The sequence below is a fragment of the Fukomys damarensis genome, unplaced genomic scaffold (assembly GCF_012274545.1).
Source record: "Fukomys damarensis isolate Sample0158 unplaced genomic scaffold, DMR_v1.0_HiC HiC_scaffold_14, whole genome shotgun sequence".
Taxonomy (NCBI): domain Eukaryota; kingdom Metazoa; phylum Chordata; class Mammalia; order Rodentia; family Bathyergidae; genus Fukomys; species Fukomys damarensis.
In genome coordinates this window covers 15,397,955-15,419,336 of record NW_022900926.1, presented here as the reverse complement: position 1 = coordinate 15,419,336, position 21,382 = coordinate 15,397,955, and the positions used below count along the sequence as shown (strand labels likewise).

Genomic DNA, 21,382 nt, shown 5'->3' with positions numbered 1-21,382 from the left:
AGATCTTATAAGGAATTTGGATTGGGAAAAATATAATAGTAATATTTATATGATAATAAAAAAAGCTGATTATAAAGAGCAAATTTCAGAATAGGAAATCATACAGTAAATATATCATGGCAATAAGATTACTATTTTTCTTGTTCTGAAATTCAGTAATACCTAGTGGGTTTTATAACACACCCAAACAATTTGAAATCAATACATATCCTTGGCCAATGGGAGTGTGCCTGACAGTCACTGCCACACACAAGAATTCTGCTCTTCTTGCTGCATAGCCCCTGCCAAGTTGTCATTATCATTTCTGAGATTACAGCACACTCTGCAATGTCTGGGGATGGGTTTCTTTTCCAAGACATGCTTTGGGAGGTCCTGTACCCTTTCCTGAGACTGAGTAGTGATCGTAGCAGCAGCCTGCACTTTATTTTCTACATTTGACTCTAAAATTTCTTTCTGTCTTTTTTTTTTTCTTTTCTTTTTTTTTTTTTTTTTTTTTTTGAGCTTGGAAATGAACACAGAACCTTACACATATTAGGCAAAATTCTGCCCTGAGCTGTCCTCCTAGCCCCGACCCACAATTTTTTTATAACATAACTAATTATATATATAAACTAAGTCTTTGAAAGTCATGCTCTTGTATTAAATGATAACAAATAACAAATGACTACTTTCCAAAACATTTTTAAACAAGCATTTGTTGAAATTTTTGCCCTCTTCCATGTAAGCTGTATTTATGGTTCATCCATCTTTTGCCAATATGCCCTAAACTCATTTCATGTGTGCCTTGTTAAATGAGCTCGGATATGTATTCATTTGCTCTGTGTACTGGTAACAAGCGCTGCTTGATCTTGATGTTTGCATTTCTCATAACCTGTTTCTATTTTTGGTTAAGAAAATTCTCCAGTCACATCATTGACTTGATCTCTTTGTTCTCCAAGGTCCTTTATCAACCTTATCTCAATGCCTGTATTGTTAAAAATTTTCTGCAGCTTATGAACCTTATTTTAAACCTGCGAACTCTCGAGTTCCAAAAATATTTCACCAACAAATCAGCTTATTATGTGGGACAATGCCTGTGTTCGCATGTAGGAGGACTAATGATATATGAATCAGCTAACTTGATTCATGAAGGTATTAAGGTACTCATAATAAAATATTCTAAAGGTATGATTGGAAAATATGGTGAATGTTTAAATTAAAAAAATTATTACCATAAAAAACATGATGCCATTAATCCCCACAAAATAAATACTCCCCTCACTTTGAACACACTTGTCCCATTATTCTTGTCATAGGCAGAGTAGCTCTGGAATTCCTCTTCATGAATGCCATGAGTTGTACTGTTGTGGATGCCTCGATGTCCTGAATCCATTCAAAATATTTACCTTCTGGGCCATTTTGACATTGGGAAACAGCCAGAAACTTTTCAACTTGACTGGCTTGGGAGCTGCCTAGACAATTAGTAAAGTGCACTTCTGAGTATGTTTGGGTGGGTCATGCAGGAGTATCCTTGGGATTTATCTGGTCTCTGGCTCCACCCTCTCTGGTACTGTTCCTCTGCTCCGCTGGGTCACCATGAAGTCGGTAGCTTTGTTTCACCATGCTCTTCAGCAGTAATGTTCTTGCCTCGGAGGTGGCCAAACATGGACTGCAGCCTTTCAAACTGAGCCAAATAACCTTCTCCTTTAAACTGTGGATGTCGGGTATTGTTTTCCAATGACGACGAAGAGCTGACTGATACAATAGGTAAAATCCTGGCAACTTCTTCTGGGCTTTGAGCTCTCACAGGCAGTACATCATGGTGGGAACACACGGCAGAGCAGAACTGCTTACATTGTGAGTCAGAAAACAAAGTAAAGGAGGAGGGGGCCAGGCCCCACACTCCGCCCCCAAGTGGTCTAAGGCTCTGCTTCTACAGGTTACTCACCCTTCTCAAAACACCACCCAGGCCGTCAAGCTTTTAGTGCATGCACCTTCAGGGAGCATTTACCAGCCAAACTGTCTGGTCTGTTATCTGCTGCTAAAACAGAGTATCATGGTCAGCGTTTGAAATGCACAGATGCATGGATATGTACGTGGCTAGGGGCTTTTGAGCCTGGCCAGGATTAGGCCTCAAGGTTGAGGGGCCCTGATGTAGCAGAGAACTTTGTGTTGCCTCATCCCGTGGCAGAAGGCAAAAGGGCAAGTGAACTTGTGCCCACACGAGAAGGAAGGGACCCAGACCCATTTTTCTATCAGGATCTTTCTCTCTTAATAACTGACTTTTGTGATCTTGTCACAGTTAAGGTCCTATCTGTCAATACTGTTGCAGTGGGGATTAAATTTACAGCACATGAACTTTGAGGGGACACATTTGAACTATGGCATCAGCATTTTGTTAGGCACCAGAGCTAATGGAGAGAAAAATCATCTGTGTGAAGAAATTAAGATTATGTAATATTTTTTAGAATAATGAAGTTTATAGATCAAGATAATGGTTGGTTTTTTCTTTTTCTTCCTTGTGCCCTACTTTAAATTCAGACATTATCATTTATTTTTAAAACAGCTTTATTTCACATTAAAATAATCATATCTTAAAATTCTTTCTTATTAGAATAAGAGTTTACAGTTATTTAATTTCATAGTGAAAATTATCCTAATGGGATCTTCTTTAAAACCATCTTTGTGGCGAACAACTGAAATTTAATTCAGATTAGAAACATTTTTATATGTTGTGAGGATGCATGAAAGTCTCTTTTTGTGAGCTCTACTATCTTAACAAATTTCAAGTACATAATATATTGTTAACCAGACCCACCATGAGGTACCCATGTTCTCCAGAACTTATTCATCTTATAACTGAAAGTTTTATTCCATCTTTAAACCTGTACAGAGTCCAGTAATCACCACTCTTCTTTCTTCTATGAGCTTGACCTTTTTTTTGGAACTCACATATAAATGAGATCACCCAAGAAGATCTTCATATATCTTATTATTTCAACTATATTATGTCCTCTGAGTTCATATGTCACTGCAAATGACAGGATTTCATTCTTTTCGAAGCCTGAATGGTAGATTGTCCCCTCTCTGTGTTCGCATGCAGGTGTGTGTCTGAGTGAATGTGAATGTGACATTTTCTTTAGCCGCTCCTCTGTTGTAGGGTACTTTTCCACATCTTCACCACTATGAATAATGCTTCCATAAGCACTGGGACACTAATATCTCTTTGAGACCATGGTTTTGCTTTCTTAGCTTTATACCCTGAAGTGACATTGCTATATGGGTAGTTCTATTTTTAATTATTTAAAGAACTTCTGGACTATATTCCATAATGGCTAGACTCATAGCAATCCTTCTTTACATTAGAGAGAGGTAATGCTGAATTTCACGTATCATTTGGAAGAGTTCATGTCATTGCTGAAAGCACGTGAGAGAACTGGATAGGGTTAACTGCTAAGCAGAATGGGCAGTGTTTGGAATTGCTGCTGGGGTTAATCATGAGTCACCAAGAGATGAGTAAAGATTGCTACATTGCCACAGAGTGCAGCCGAGGTTAATTGGCAAGGATTTGCAGTTTGTGACTCCACCATTGCTCAGCAGCTTTAGAATTAAAGATGGTATATTTAGTTGAAAGCCAAGCAAGTGCAAAATTCAAGAGTATTGATGGGACTGTGTATGACAGGGGCCAACCCCATTCCAAAGATATTCTCAAAGGTATTCCAGGGCTAGGTATCAAAACGATAGGGTAAAGAAGGGATTTATTCAAATGAAAGAGGGAGGAGTAAAGTTTGAAAGATTTCCAGCCCGTGATAGATTTCTCAAGTTAGAGATTTTAGGCCGAAAGGTGTTTTGAATTACGATGAGCCCTGAGGTATCACTTGCCCCAGCCCATGTGTGACTGAAGTAGGATGTGGACTGTTTCAGAGATGATCTGATGTTTCTGAGGTCACCACTGCACCTCTGGAAATGAGAGATGATAGCTGTGTGTTTCTTTGCACCGTAAGTGGGGAGTGCAAGGGTGCGTTAGTTTTAGTGGTGAAGCTAAGAGGGAGATGATGTGATGAAGAGAAAAAAATCTTTCTTCTCATCTTAGGGTCATGAGTGAGGCCCCTAAAACAAAAGACAGATTCAAAAGAAGCGTTCAAATTTAATTAATAATGTTTTCCCTGCCACAGGAGCTTTCAGGAGGAAATGAAGATCCAAGTAAAAGGGAAGCCTGTGTACTTTTATGCTAGCTATTGTGAAGGGAGTCACAGGGAAGTAAGACCAACCTGCCAGGCAGGAGCTGATGATAATGAAAGAGGTGGAACTTTACAGGTGTGTTTGCTCAGATTCCGCTCTGTGTCCTTGTATCTTCAGAGACGTCTTCCTGTGTTTCTTTCAACTCTGCAGACTAATTTGTGAAACCGAGACATTTATTTGTGTCGTGGTTCTGGGGGCTAGGAACTCCAAGGTCGAGAGTCTCCATTTGGTAAGGGCCTCTGTACTGTGTCGATCCATGGGGGAAGGCATTACGGGGCAGGACAGCATGCCATAGTGGGAGAGGGAAGCCAGACTCAGAATAGGGCCACATTCATCCACTCAATCAGGACCCTACACCTACAAGAGCTAACCTTCTGGTTCTGTAACAGCACTAACCCATTCGTGAGAGCAGTGCCTAAGCTAATCACCTGCTACAGGTCTCACTAGTAAATGTTTTTGCATTGGGGATGAAGTTTCCAGTGTGTAAATTTAGGAGATGGTAAGAGATAAAAGGATTCTCCCTTCCTCCAAGTGTAGGGAGCCCTCCACCTCTTCAAAGGTCTGATCTGCATCAGGAGGACAGGGCTAGGAGAAGTTCACAGAAAGAATCTTCCGCTTCTCCTGTTTTCTCAAATGCCATATTTTGGAGTAGCATGTACTGAACCTCACTGAGTGTGAGCCTCCTTTGGATGTCACTTTTGTAAAGAGAGATTCTTTGGGCAGTACTGGAGATTGTAGGATAGATGAGTATTATCATGGGAGCCCTTGGATTCATTTATGGAGCAAGGTTGAAAGAATGATTTGAGCAAGACTTATGGCAATGTGTCAAAGAGCACAGGTCCACAGTGCTGGCAAAGAAAGGCAGACAGCTGGAGGCTGCATGCATCTCAGCCATGTGGGAAAATGGGAAATGGGGAGGAGCAAAGCTAGGTATCAGGATCCGAAGGGTTAGTTAGGGTGTAAAGATGGTTTGAGAGGTGAAAGGACAACATAGCTACAAAATTGTATTGAGTGGTCAACAACATCAGCTACTTCCAGAATTCAGTCTTTCAGTGTGAGTTCATTATATGTCCCTGCTTCTTTGGTGGGCTTTGGAAAGGCTACTTCATACTGATAGGTTTTTTTTTTGGAAATGTCAGTGGGACAGGAAAATATTCCTCTGTGAAAAACAACTTATTAAATTAATACCACTTAAAACAGATCAGTAACACAGTTTTTATGCAAGCAGAAATTGTTTGAAGCAGCAGGTTCAAACATATTCTTCTTGGACTTGATTCATATATGGAGAAATAACCCAAAATTTCATATTATCCATGCTTTTAAAAACTGTAGATTAATGTTTTTCTATTGAAAAAATAAAAAGCGTTTTATTTTTAAGTTAAAAGCCAAATTATGTCTTCTCTTTATGAACTCAATACTGTGGGCAAAAATAACAAACAAAGCAAAAAGAACGAAGACTATAAAAGCTAGTACTTTTGTGTACTCCACTCCTGCCAGGATCAGTGCAATGATTAGGCTATGAAGATGAACTACAGGAAAATGCTGATCCATTCCTCATTGAGTTAGTGGAGTTCATCTTTGGCAGTCTCGGCTTTTCAGATGTAATTTGGGATGTTGCCCAATATGCTAAAACCGCAGCATCACTGCTTTTTCTCTGATGTCAGCATCCTGAAGTGGTTTTTCATCTCTTGTCCACATTCCATTGTTTTCCCAGGAAGTCTAGGGCACTTAGATTGTGTCATATGCTTTTAAAGACAGGTTTTAAAAGAGAGGTCAAATCTACTTTGCTTTGGATAACTGATTTCTTACTTTATCTTGACCCCTTGGTGATTCTAATGTTAATTTTTCAGCTTCATATTTTATCACTAGGACTTGAAAGACTTATGTTCTCTTACTGGTTTAATCCTATCTGTGGGATTCAAATATGTCTACATTTCAATTTGTTGAAATCAATAAAATTTAAATGAAAACAGAGTAATTATTTTGCAATTAAAAAGCTCTATTGAGACTGTCCTTAAAATAAGTCCTATAATAATAATATGTACCGCTTATAAGTATACATATACTACTGGGAATGATTGACTTCTATATTTAAGAGGAAACTTGCTAATGAGGACACTTTTTAACAATAATTTTAGCACTGTGTATATTACAAGTGGTACTGTTTCATTATTCTACTCATGTGCCTAAGTGACGGTGTTGTTTTTATATGATCTTCATTTTATGTCTTTATACTGCCTTGTTTCCTTCATTCATATTTGTAGTTTAAAAATCTCATGTCAGGAATATTTGTTAAGGAAATAGTAATGTATTTGTCATCTCCAGCTATGAGGTACCAAAAAATATCATTGAGAGATTTAAAATGAATATGGTTTCATTTGTTTATTTGTGGTTCTTTTTGTTATTTTGGTGAAATCATGCAGTGGTTAGGAATTATCTGTTTTGGTCTTGAAATTATTTGACATCATTGTAAGTAAACCGTTTATATAGACCACTCTGTGGATCTTTAGAAATATTACAAGGGTTTTGAGTGAAGTAGTAAAGCAAATTATGAAAGGGACCTACTTTATTATGAATAATGTAGGGTTAGCATTCCTGAATTCTAGATTCTTCTGCATTTAGCTTTGCTGCTGTTTGTGATTCACATTAGTAAGAAGGAAAAGCCTTTCAGCCATCTATGAATGTTCTTGAAGTTCAACTGTGCATATGTATGTATCAGCAGTTTAGCTAAGCACACACCATTCGATATATGAACAGAGCACATGCATTTTCTGTACATGTATAAACTCAAGTAAAAGACAGAGTAACTTGAAATTATGCTCCATATGAAGTATCTATATTTGTTCTCAAGGAACAATTGGAGGAGAAAAAATTTAAATACCTTTTTCCTTTTTTTCTGTTGGTGGTGGGGGTAAAATAGAATTTGGAGAGTGAAAAGTCTTCTAAGTCTACTGTACACAAGATTTTCTGTAGGTTTTAGATAGAAACTTGCATGGATGGATTTAGCCCAGAGCAGATTTTGTAATTCAGCAACATTTTACCTTGGACATTTTTTTTTTGTTTGCTAAAGTAGCTCCATAAAAAGTGATAGAGCATCTAGACAGCAGAACTAAAAATCCACAGACAACATTTACAACAAAAAGAGGTGGCAAAGGTAGTCCCCACATAAAACTGGGTGGCAGCAAGCCTTCACCAGCTGCAAAAACTAAGGTTATCATTGCCTTTGGGAGAAGGAAGAGAAAGAAGCCAAGCTTTCTGAGAACTGGAGATCCTGGAAAGGCAGCAGATACTCAGCAGAAAGCAGGAAGGACTGATTTCAGAGTAGAGCTCATTCTGGTCAGGGCTTGGCCCTGAAGCCCAAGTACAAAGGTGTGAAATTTCCAGAATGTTCTGGCCCTCTGTGGGGTCTCAGACCTGACCCACTGGGGCATCCTTCTAGAAGAGGGGAATGTTTTTTCCATGCAGAATGTAATCTACTAGGAATGGTACCAAGATTGAGCAGCTCAGGGAAATAGAGGTGAAAGAAAGAAAGGGTTTTATAAAAGGTGTGTGGGGTTTGAGGGTGAGGAGGGAAAGAGTAAGTCCTGAAGTTCAAGTGTCATTATGATTTATGTTCCCTGAACAGTCATATAAATGATTCTGATGCTGGCAGAATAAACTGGGGTGTAGGGAAGGGGAAAAACAGAATTGAGAGGTGTTGTGTATGTGTACCGATGGCCTACAATGGATATAACCATTATGTAGTGCAAACGTGGCTTAACAAAAATGAAGACATACTGAAGCCTCAAAGAGATGTGGCTTTAGGAAGCGAGGCCTTTGGAAATTAATGGAAGTTAGTGCATTTACGAGAGACTGCAAAGAGCTCTTTTGCTCTTTCTGCTATTTGAGAACATAGTGATGAGATGGCCATTTGTGAACTGGGAAGTGAGCTCTCACCAGACACCAAACTTGATCTTGGGCTTTGCAGCCTTCCCAACGGAAAGATAAATGTCTGCTGTTTATAAGCTTGCTCTCCAGTGGTATGCATTTATCACACCCAGACAGACTGAGCCATATGCTATCATTTTCAGTACCACACAGAAGCAAAAGAACGATCTCTGTGAAGTTGAGAAACTTTTCCGAGCCTTACTTATTTCATTCTAAAAATGTTAGAAAGTAAATTTTACAACAAAAAGGAATTTAATACCCAAACCGTCAAGGTCAAATCTCCTGTAAAACAATTTTAAGAAAACATGCTAAGGAACAAAATAAAATCAGTACAAATGATGCATGCTAGTAATATGCTCATTAGTTGGAACATTAGCCTCTTATTTCAAAAGTAGATATGCTGGGCCTGGGATTTAGTTCAGCGGTTCGGTGGCCTGCCTCGCAAGCGCAAGGACCCACGTTCGATCCCTGGTACCAAAAAACAAACAAACAAACAAACAAAAAAATCAAAAGTAGATATACAACCATAAAAGAAAATCATGAAAGAAAATCCTGAGAATTGGGGTATAAATGAAAAATATCAGTTCAGAAATTGAGACTAACTCTAAGGAAAGTAAGTGCATAAAAACAATATATTAATACCTTAAAAGAAATTGAACATCAGTAAAATAAAAACTTTAAAACTCAAAAAGAAACAAGGCAATTAAAAGGATTAGAGAACAAAATCTTGAAGATAGGCCAAAATAGTGCCAATGGATAGAGGAAATTCCCAAAGAAATCTGAAGCATGAGAACAGAACAAATGCTAAAAATGAATGTTCAAGAAAAACTTTTCCCTAAAAAAGAAAAAAATAGCAGCTACATGCTGAAAGGAATGTATGTATCGCAGCATGTCACAGACCTGGGATTACTAAGAGTGACCAACACCAAAACATCGTGGTGTATTCATTGGACTTCAAAGAAAAGGAAAAGAATCTATGCTTATTTAAACAAAAAGGAAAGGCCTGACTTAGTAGGGAAGGAAAATTTATTAGTCATCATACGTTTTTATACCAAAGAAATGAAAGAACATATTTAAGAAACTCAAGGGGAAAAATAGCTGAGCCCAATATTTTATTTCCAGAGAAAAGAGTAAATGTAGGAAAACTGTCTGCAACATGCAAGCATTTCCTAGGAAGTTTATTAGAGACCAGAATAACGAGAAAGACAGCATGGTAACTGATAGGGAACATTAATTAGTTACCAGTAGAGCTCAGACTAAATGAGGCTACAAGGGAGACAGTACAGTATGCAATGGCTTATCATCTGAGAACATGGTCTAACTACTTTGCATCCTGGAGGAGAATGGAAATGTAATGTATAGTTGAATGTTTTCAAATCATCCTGGTGATGTAATATTAGTATTCTGATACGGTTGTACATATAATATGGGAAAACATAAGTGAGTATTATCTCCCGGTGTCCCTGAGAACGGAGGCTCTAGTTATGGAAGAGAGGAGATGTAACAGAGAAGGCAAGTCAAAGCCCCACCACTGGGAATGTGAATCAGATTCTTCAACCTAACTTCATGGGGAATGATGCTTTTCAATACACATTTCTACTGAAAGAGCCTGGACAGGATAGAAGTTGAATTTAGTTTCTTGTAATATTAGCTAGGAAGAAAGTTCTGAAAAACTACTACTGGTCCCTTGATTGAAGGAGCCAACTGAAAGAAGCTTGTGTCAGTCAAATAAATGGCGGTTTGAATCTTGATAATTGTGATAGTTGAAACCCACATGTGGTAAAATTGAGTTCACAATGATACTTAAAAACAACAAAGAAATTGGTTATTTTTGGAGATGATAGAAAAAAAATTGATATTGAAATTGGTCAACAGAAGAAGGAAAATCATACAGTTATTCTGCCTTTCCTAAGTGAACTATACCAGTAAGTAGCTAAATACTAGATGTATAGGGATGTTTCAATAAGTGAAAATGAAAGAGAGAATTAGAATGTAACTCCCAGTGATGGATATAGACATTTTAGCATGAACACCTGCTAAAATCACAGAGATGAGCAGATATGATATGCTTCCTATAATCCTGCCAAACACCACCATTTGTCTTGCCAAAAGATCAAATCTGGGTTTGATGAATTCTCTGGGCCTGCCTGTCAGTCTGCAAGATATCCAGAGGACAGGGGAATATACTGCATCACACCAAAAATGCACATCCTGCAAAACTTAGATGCCTGAGTTTTTCATCAGGTATATTTTAAAGAGATATTGGGTTTGGAGGAAGAACCCACAGGTTAAAGACAATAATTATGCCATATCAGATATTTCTAAATGAGCAAGATTAAACCATAATGATATTTAGGAATAGAAGTTGGAATGATAAATTATTTTAAAAATATAAGTGAGTTATTAAAGGAGGAGTGTGGTTTTTATGGAGAGGGGAAGGGACTTGCTCGGACAGAGTTTCTAGAATATTTAGCAAAGTTCCATAGCCTAACCGAGATGTTGATATCATCCTTCGGTAATTCACAAAGCCTTTATGTGTTGTGTATGTTTTAAAAAGGTAAAAATCAGTCCAATCACTAAATTTTAAGATTATGTCTGAATGACCCAGTAGCTCTCTTTTATTTTTATTCCTTTTTATGTATTTTCTTTCTAATTGTATTTACAGTGTACATGTTCTATATGTGCAATTTAAATCTATATAATGACATTTCAGTATGTTTCTTTTTAAATAGCCACGTAACATCTTACTAGTACTTTAAAGTGAATGATGAATTTCAAAGTGTGAGAATAGTTATTTTGCTTAGGAGCCATGGATTCCTTCTCCTACAAAACCTAAAAAATACTTTTGTTTTTCTGTGTAGTCCTGATATGATGAAAAGGCTTAGGTTTGCCAGAGCAACTTTCTCTTACTGACGGGGCTAGAGTTCTTAGAAAGCTTATTGTTAGTTTCTCTGCAGGTCAAATACCCAACAATTATGTTCTTATAGGTCATGATGGTTAAAAAAGATTAAAACAAAACAGTTTATAAGGCTGAAGGCTCTATACAAAGATGTTACCATCGTCTCATTGAATGGGACCTACAAAATCTTTTGTTTTTCTTCTCTCTTCTTTTATGTACAGCAGTAAACAAAAACTTAATTTTTTCAAGAAGTGCATTTTTCATTTAAAATATTTAATAATTTGTTCAGTGATAAGTATTTCTTTAATTCCATCTTTTAGTATAATAGTTATACTTGTTTGCTTTTAAAACATAGCATATTAAATCTAATGTGAAAATAGAGTTGAATTCATTATACTCATTATATTAGATAAGTGGTCCTCTCTATTTTCTTTTTAACCAGACCATTCTATTAGCACTGTAAAAATAAAGAAATATTAGATACTGCCATTAAATAGAAAATTAGACCAAATATGTATAAATATTTTAACATTTTGGGTGCAAATGTGGGTTTAATTCATTTTTGTGGCTCTATCCCAAAGACTTACATTTTTCTAACCCAAATATAATCCCTAGTTTTTGTGGGATTAATTACTTCTCACATTTTCTTTTAATATTACCTGAAGCTTATAGCATTATTGAATTAATGCCCTTAGATTACAACTTTGCTAGATTTTTTTGTCAGTATAAAAATTATTTTAAAAAAAATGTTCTGTTTCTCCCTGAATTTGCACTAATTTTTTAAAAAATATGTAACCATGATTGCAAACTTAATTTATTCTTTGATATAAAATTTTGGGAAGATGGGCAGGTGTTTTTGTGATGAGGGGTAGGGTGGAGAGTGGATGTTTTTGTTCTGTTTTGTGTTGGGTTGATTTTGCTCTTCTGTCTTGAATATACCTAAGTAATATATGATAAGTAAGAATTAGACTTGTGCTTTTCTTTCTCTAAGCAAGATTCCTTGTAGGAACCCAAATATAGATGAGCTAGAAGAATATTACATTTAGTGAAAAAAGCCATTATAAAAAAAATCATATATGAATTCATTTTGATGAAATGTCCCAAATAGGAAATCAGACACACACACACAAACACACACACACACACACACACACAGAGCTTAATGCTTTCCAGGGGCTGAAGGTCAGTAATGCGCATATAGTTTCTATTTAGCGTGATGAAAATGTTCTGTAATTAGGTAGTAATGATAGTTGTTCAGGTCTGTGAATATTCTTATGACCACTGAATTATACAATGTACACTGAGGCACTGAGGCAGCTGGGGAGACAGAGCTTAAGACCTTGCCTATCTGGCCTTTTTTTCCACTCAAGCAACCTTGGGCTACAAGATGTTTACCCCTTGAAAACCACTGGCCTAAGAGATCCAGACCTGTATATTGCAGGTGTAGAGATGACCCAAGTAAAAGCGTGAGTGCATGTCTTTATTGAGTACTTCTCTCTTTACTAAGAAGGTACTGAGCAAAGACTTTGAAATAACTGGGTCCTAAAATTTCATTCTTAACACAGGGTTCTTCATTTTGCACATGAGTTATGTAAAACATTTTTCACTTTTCTTCTTTATAAAATATTCAGGAGAAGCATATCTATAAACTTGGTTATCTGCACTGTACTCAATGCAAAAGATGTGAATATTCTTTACAAGTGATGCTAGGCCTTTTGGTTTTCTTTAGTCCCGAGTATTCTTTCTCTGAACATTTACTTTTTTTACTCTCAACTTCATTCCGGTTTCTCCTAGTCTGCCTGGTAAGGTCTTCATACCTATAAAACACCATCTCTTATAGCTTTTCCTTCAGGATTTCCTTAGTTTTTTGGCTATCCATGAATGGCTTCTTCCCACCTTGCATTTCTCCTTTACGTTTGGGATGGCCTATATCCATAGAACTTCAAATCCTTATAGTTTATTTTCACTCACTCAAAAAATGATTCAGCAGTATGAATCTTATGCCGGTTTCTAATGATAGCATGAGACTGTTCCTTTTTAAGGTATTTGTTTATTGTTTGTTTTAAGAAAGTGAAAAATTAATGCATTTTAGACTATACATAAATAGTTTGATCTTATCTGTGCCTCCTTTCTGCTCTGCAAACCTAGAGTACAATCAAAGTCCCCCCCGCCTTTTTTTTTTTTTTTTTTATGAGAAGCAAACTTATTTAGGTAGAAAGAGAGTAGATAAAAAGCAGCAAAACTGTAAGGGTTAATTTCAAATTAGTTGTTTTTAAAAATAACTATATCTTTAAAAGTTTCAGTTTGGAAGCAAGTTTATATGAAGCCTGGACAGGTTTATAGTGACAGAAAAGATGGGGCAGGAACAGGGAGCTGGTGCAGAATAAAAATATATCTATCACTCAGTTAATGCTATAGAAATATTATTTAATTATAAGGAGATGGGAGTGAGGTCTGTTCAGTGGTAGGTTGGCCAGAAAAGTAGGAGGCAGATAATCAAGGTCTTACTTCAATTCTATGCAGATAATATGAATATTTTAAATATATCTCCAGAAGGACAAAAGTTGTCACTGCATTGCAAATAAAAACTGATGCTGAATTGATGAGAGAGAGAGTAGAAAATTGGGACTTAGAGAACAGTTCATAGGATAGAATAAGAAGGTAGGGTTGGGTGATTTCAGCCACTCTGATCGTAAATGATTATTGAAGCCAACCATCTTGAAATGCTTAGGAAACAATAGCATTTTATGTCACCTTTAAAAATTTAATTCAAGTAAAATTATATGCCTGCATTGTGGAAAGGATAAAGAAACCCAGGTGCCTGTACACTTTCTCTCCTTTTGTTGTTTTTCCCTTCTCCAGATTAGAATGTATATTGGTTTCGGGGGAGCCAGAATGGCCATCGGCTAACTTCAATTCATCCAACAATAGTTAAAACTATGTAGTACTCGGAATATGTCCTTTTAACAGCAAGTAGTTTTAATGGTAGGAATCAATCAGTGATATTTCCAAAACTACTTTTACTTTTTGGCTCAAGGTAAACATTGAAGAGTGGGTTTATTTTCAACAGAAAATTTAAAAATTAATCCCTGGATGCATTTAACAATGAATTCCAATTGTGATGTGTTTTCGTGATATTGGTATTACTCCAAAAATGCTGTTTAATGGTGTCAATTTACACTGCTCTGATTTTATTGTACATGGTTTTCTCCCTCAATCCTAATGAGAAGTGTAATTTTTTCTTTAACCTTATAGACAACATCTGGGGAAGACGTGCGAGACTTCACAAAAGTGCTGAAGAACAAGTTTAGGTCAAAGAAATACTTTGCCAAACATCCTCGGCTTGGCTACCTGCCTGTCCAGACAGTTCTCGAAGGCGACAACTTAGAGACGTAAGTTTGGTTTTCATGCAGAATCATCGATAAATACTCATTCTGATGTTATCTTCTTTAATGTTAGTGACACGAGATATTATTTAATACCAGAAGGATTTGTATTGTATCTTCTTGGAATCAATTTTCAGAACTATGAAATTTTATTATTTAAAGGCATAGTCTTCCTAAATTACAAAGGTGGGACTCAAACTTGCAATCCTCCTGTCTCAGCCTCCAGGAATACTGATTACAGGCATGTGGTCATCTCTTCTTTCGATCATCTCCTCTCCTTTTAAAATGCTTAATCAGAATTGGGAATGTAACTTAGTGGTAGAACGCCTAGGGCTCTAGGCCCTGAGCCTAACCCAGCATGGCAAAAAACAAAACAAAACAAAAAAAAACTTAAAATTTTTTTCTTCATTCTTTCATTTATTTTTTTCTATTTCCCCTTTTAGAGGTTTTTACTATTCCTTGTAGTTCATTTTACGTCTTTTTAATACAGATTTATCAATAACATTTAAATCTCTTGCTTCAAGTATGTATCTATGCTAAGATATAAAAATCTTACATTATATTTCTTAGCTACCTTAAAGATGAAGGCATTAAAATGAAATACCTTTATATATTGTGGGAAACAGACATAATCATTTAAAAGCATATATGAGCAGTTTGCAAACTCAGTTCTCTCCACAATTCTGGTTGTGAGCCAAACAGGATGAGAACTGAAACGAATTTCTCCATGAGGTCAACACTGAACCTAACTGTTGAATTTGATTCGGTTCTCATCCAATTAATTCAGTTTGTGGAAAGAATTCCACAATTCCGTAATTGTGGAAAAAATTAAGTTCATGCAGTGAGGTGCCACTGTATTTTCAGTTGACAAGTATAAATGCAAGTTTCAAGATAGAAAAATTACTATGGAATTATAAAGCTAAACAACATAAGACTATGTAGCCTGAGATGAAAAGGGAAAAGAGAAATTTAACATAAGCCAGAAGAAAATGCAAGGAGGTAATCTTAAGTTACTAAAGAATTATTTGTCATTATCAAAATAGATATGATTTTAAAAATTGAATCCCTTTTTAGAGTATCAGCACTAATGAATGTGCCTGGCAAGGCTATTTGTTCTCTTGGGCTTGTGGCTGGGAAGAGGACTTTTTTATCGCTAGTCATCCCCAGAATAGGTATCCCGGGAGCAGTGCTGCTCTGGGAGACAAAGTCACCTTTCCAAGTGACTACAGAACAGAGGCTACAAGTGAGCAGCATGACGATCTCTACATCACAAGTAGAGAACATTGCTGCAAGGTCTATAAAAGGTGTGTGAAGTGCAATTTTTGTGAAGTACAACTTTTCTTTGACCTTCAAAATTCATAGTTAATTTTGCTTTGTATGGGAGAGATACTCAGAGGTAGGAAGAACCCAGTGTGTTCTGAGACTCAGTGTCTCAAAGATGTCAAATAGATGTCAGAATAGATGATCTGATTTCTTCCCCATCTAGTCCTGTAGTCCAGGAACATAAGTGGTCCTGCATACAACACCTGCATATGTATAAGAAAGAACTCCTTTTTTTGTTTGCTTGTTTCTTTGGTACCGGGAATCGAATTCGGGTCCTTGTGCTTACGAGGCAGGTGGTGGGACCACTGAGCTAAATCCCCGGCCCTAGAACTCCTTTTTGATAACTGTGCTGAACATCAAACTGTGTCCAACTAAGATACATGCTCTCCTCATTGTGTTTTCCACAATCCACATTTGAACAAAGTTTTGTGAAATTGATTTCATTTTAGGAAGAGCTATTCAAATACAAAGGTATATTTGGGGTTTTTGTGGACATATTTTCATTTTTTTTGAAAGACTGTATGTTAATAATTCTTACTTGTTTTAGTATCTAAAATGCAGCTTATAGTGCTGAACGCCTTATGATAAAGTTGTACTTCTATTTGTATCAGATCCAATTAACCTTTGGAGTGGCTGCCTGAACTATGGAATTATCACATGGTGCTTTAATTTATGGGGTCATTGGATAGGTTTAAACTAAACATTATGCCTTACACTTTGTTTCATAAATTATTGGCATTTTATGTCCCAAATACCTATATCCTTCACAGAAAGCATGCAAATAGATCTTTTATATTCCTTTTAATATTTTTAATAGTTTTCCTTTCAAGGTCAAAATAATCATCAACATCAATCATCCTATTTTTAGTGATTCTTTGAAAGTACACATTAACAGAAAAGCATGCCAAACAGCTCTGAGTTTAGAATATAACACTGTAGAGGCCTTACCTCATTTAGCATAAATTTACTACCATTTTCAGTGAGAGAGGAAACAAGAGAAAAGAAGCAAGGAGTGTAAGATTAAATCAGATTCACAAGATTCTTATTGAAAAAGAATTATGAGCTATTAGACCTATTGGAAAGATTCTCTTCTTTTTAAAATCCTAGACAAATCCTGGGTGTGGTGGGTACGCTTGTAATCCCAGCACTCAGGAGGCTGAGGCAGGAGGATCACCACGAGTACAAGGCCAGCCTGAACTATATATAGGGAGGCTCTACTCTATCTCAAACAACAAAATATCCTAGACAGAGCTCTCTGGATTTGGTAAAGTTCGAGTTTTTTTTGTTTTTGTTCTTTTTTTTTGTTTTTTTTTTTTTTTTTTTTTTTTTGGCTGGGCCATTTCTAGTATGGGCCACTTAATTTTATGGTATAAGAATTTATAGGAGTGGGCAGTACAGAGTTTGATTTCATTTATCCCTCTATCTGTGAGAAGAGAACATTGGAGAAAAATCAGTGAGGTAGGGAAGGTGTTGAAGTTATTTATAGAGCTGATTAGAAATTTCTTTTGTTTCTTTCTCTTTCACTCTCTCAAAATGTTACATCTTATCTCCTGTCCATTAATTATACAGTATGTATGAAGGGGATTTATAGGGAAAAAAAGAGTGATTACAGAAGGGGTAAGCATACCCACGCTGTTAATTAATTTTAATGACTCTTTGTATAGTATTTCTCCAAGAAAAAAAAAAGCAGTGGAGCTTTATTAAAGAGTGTCTTATTGAAATATACCTAAGAAATAAGCTAAAACAGTGGCAAAAGTAATCTGAGAGTTGTAAGAGATTATTATTGGGTAAAAAATACTTTGGTCTCTGTAAAGTTTTAAAAAAAGGTGGACTGGATGAATTTAATGATGTTTTAGAGCTCTTCCTGTAGCAAGAACCAGCCCATGGTAGGTAAAACTACAGCAGCAGCAGTCAGGGAGCTGTCTCAGACAGCTGAGCTGAGACTCAAAAGATGAACAGGACTTCGTGTTGAAATTTTGCCATGTTCCTAGGAGGAGAAAGGGAAAGAAAAAGAAGTGTTTTCCAAAGCTTGAAGGCTTGAAACTTAGGCAACTAGAGTGGTAAGCTGGGAAGAGTGGCCAAAACAAGAGTGGAAGGAGAAACAGGAACTGGATAGTGAAGAGCCCTGTGGGCCGGGCCGAAGTAAGAGTTCAGTGTTTACCCTTGGCACGGGGAGCCAATGCGAGTTTAAGCTGGAGAAAGAGCTGAGATACAAATATCTGTTCGCTTTGGAACAAATGGATTGATGAAGACAAAAGAGCAGAAGCATAAGGAACGGACTCTTGGGAACTAGAAACACCAACAAAGTTCTTCGAAGTATTTTGAAAACTTTTTAAAGTTCAAATATATTTTAAATGTATTTAGCAGAATCTGGTCCCTTCTGTGTTAATGTGTGATTAACCAAGATGCCCTGATCAGCCACCACTGTGAAAAACAAGAAGAGGCCGTAGGATTAAGTACGGGGTAGCACTGATTGTTCTTATAATTGTTATCATTGTTGTTGTTGTTGTTGTTTTGTGGCACTGGAAGTGGAACCCAGGGCTGCTAGGCAAGAGCTCTACCTCGGTGCTGCATCTTTGCCCTGGTTTTGTTTTTAACTGAAGTCATAGGTCCCACTATGCAGGGCTGAGTTTTGTTTTTTTTTTTCCTCTAAAAAATAAAAGTAAAATCTTAGCACTTAAAAATCTTGTCTGCAGATCAAAATGCTTTGAAGTTAGTGGAGTTTAAACTTTGACTTATCCCTGTTTTTTATCTTACATGTTTTCCATTGAAAAGGAAAAAAAAAAACTGAAAAACTCTTCAGTGCGCCTTTCTACCCCTGCCGTTCTTATCTTAGTTCGGGAGTCACTTTTGTGCCATCTGAAGTAACTTCACAAGAACCAGTCAAGCAGTTTCACAGAACTTTTCCAGGGTCTGTTAAGATCAAACATGCACATTTTTCTCTTGTTTAAAACTTGTGTCACTTGTTGTGGTGCACTTGAGTTTCAGAAATAATCTCTTAAACAGCTACTGTTTTTAGAAAAAGTATAGCGAATCAGTCACTTGACATTTAACATCCCTGTTTCAGAGATAATGTCAAAAGAATTTGGAATACTATATTGTTCTTGTATGTGATTTACACATGCAGAGTTAACTCTGCTTACAGAATAAATTCTGTAAATGTTTTCTGACCAGCACAAAGTTACTTAAATACCTATTTTTGAGAGTAGGCCCGGAGAGTCTTGAGTTTTTCATCTCAGTAAACTAACCTTCTGTTTCTTTATAGTCTTTGCCATGCAGACATCAGCTTCACAGTAGGAGATAATGAGATCATGAACTTTTTCTTAAGTATATACATATAATAGAAACAGGAGAATCAAGGAAGTAGATAATTTGGCTTCAATCAACATTAGCTTTTCAATGTTATTTACTTGCACAGACAACTATTTTTGTACTTTTAAATTTATATTCATCACCCTTCCACCCCATGCCTCCCCCACAAAAAAGAGTTTAAATTCACTTTTAATGAAGATCAGTTATTTTCAAAGAAAGTATTTCCCAAAGACACAGGGATCCCTAGGCAGTGAATGTCTGCAGCTCTCTAGGCTGAGAGTGAATTTGATCTGACCTTAGGTTCAAGCCCTTGATTCCAACAGAACACATTTTTAAACACCGGTTTCTTAGATTAAACTTCTGAGTAAAATCTTGTTTTAAAAAATATTCTACTCCAAAGAATCTGCTTTCAGTTCTGTTGATGATTTGGCCATTTGGCCAGGATGTAGGCGAAGATGTGTAGGTTACTTTTTTTTCCTTTTCTGTATCTGTGTATCTTTGAAATTGAATCTCTTCATGTACACCTGGGTTTAAATTTTTACACTGAAAATTAGATGAAGAATGAGAAAAATCTGTCATTAATATATAATCGCATATTCATCTTTTTATCACACTTCTTCTCAAGGAAAAACAAAACTACAGTTGCATCTTCCCTCAAGAATATTGTCTTTGTAGTTGTGAGTTGTAGAACATTCTGGAACTTTGTTCTCAGTAAGACTGAACATGTGCTTGCTATCCTGCAACAAATATCCTGTAAGATCTGTGAAGAGGCCCAAGAGCCTCCTACAGACACTCGAATGCACAACATCTTCTCTAGAATAAACTATGACCTTTGATTTCCCCATGGTGGATGTCAGGGCACCACATAGATGAGAAGACAAGTGCGAATCTGCCCCACTCCGCTGCTTTTGTCTGAAATTGCTCTACAGTGTTTGTTCTGTGACTTTTGTTTCCCTCTCCCCTCTTTGCAGTCCTATCACCCTCATCAGTATGTGGCCCGAGCACTATGAGTGAGTATTCGCAGCCCATATGCACAGGATGAGGATGGGTGTTCTGATCAGGCGTTCTAGCACGGGGGTGAGGACTAAACTCTGATTCCGAAGTAGTACTGCATCTTGGGTACTGATTCCGGTGGTTGGTTTGCATGGCAAATTCAGTGTTTTAACTTAAACTAACGTTCCCACTAGCAGCATCTATCAGTACTGGGCCCTGAAACTATCACTCTGTTTTCCTTTACAGCCCCTCGCAATCCCCTCAGCTCTTCCATGATGACACCCACTCAAGAATAGAACAGTACGCTACCCGGTAAGGGGCTTGGATGGGAGCCCGGTGCTGCACTGCCACCCAGAACACATCCCTGTCTGAATTAATCCAACACCAGGAACATGCCCTGATTTGAGGAATGCTGTTTTGCATAAGTTGTGATTCTGTTACATTTGGAATCTGGGCTCTCATCTTTTCATGTTGCAATTTGCACTTTGCCAAACACCTGCTATGTATCTATGAGAAGTAAATCTCAATAGGCTGTGATTACTGAGCTCCTGAGAGTCCAAACACTGTACAAGCAGGATTTAGGTAATATAACTCAATTTCGGCAAATTAAAGCTGGAGTTTAAAGTATTCTCAGGAGGTGGTGCACATATGAATTATACTGTATAATTAAATGTATGCTAATGCTTTGGTATGGGGTTTTAGAGGCCCTAGACAATACTGAGTGGTCCTGATGGCCTACATAAACTTTCAGTAAAATAGTACTTGTCATCTATAGTCCCAGTAAGCAGTGATGAAAATGCTAGTTTTTTCCTAAAAATAGTAGTAAGTGAAGTGAGTCAAGACAAAGTAGAATATTTGGAGAAAGCAGGCTTGGACTTTTGGGAAACATATCAAAAGCATTGAGTCGGGAAAGATCATGATTTGTTCACTAAGAGCGAGATGATGGTACAGCGCCAAGGTCTGATAATGAAGGGCCCAGTTTCTCGTGTCGTCAGGCATGTCTTTGGGTAAAGGAAAGCCGTGGAGAGCCTGTAAGCTGAGAGGAGCACACCCTTGCTTCAGTGTAGAGGACTGGCCAAGGGCCTGGGAGACCACTGAGGAGACTGGGCCAGCAGTGCAGCATGGTAAGAAATAGGGGTCCACAGGCCTTAAGGTAGCGGTAACGAAAAGGTAACTCAAAATTAGATGTTCGCATGTACTGATTTTGCTAGAACTTTTGGACCTTAATCTATTTTGTCACAATATGATAGTTCAAAAGTGTTTGAGGATGTACTTCCAGTTGACAGTGGTCCCGTTGAACGACACGGGACAGTAGCCTCTT

General features: G+C 37.1%; 1 protein-coding gene across 8 annotated transcripts in view; it reads left to right on the top strand.

The window, feature by feature from the left end:
* Positions 1-21,382, top strand: part of Utrn (utrophin) — a 479,533-nt gene that overhangs the window by 436,554 nt on the left and 21,597 nt on the right. For all 8 annotated transcript variants that reach the window (XM_010626629.1, XM_010626631.2, XM_010626630.2 and 5 more), the window contains 3 exons: positions 14,303-14,439; positions 20,040-20,078; positions 20,308-20,373. In XM_010626629.1, the coding sequence (XP_010624931.1) occupies positions 14,303-14,439; positions 20,040-20,078; positions 20,308-20,373 (242 nt within the window). The remainder of the gene's footprint in view (positions 1-14,302; positions 14,440-20,039; positions 20,079-20,307; positions 20,374-21,382) is intronic.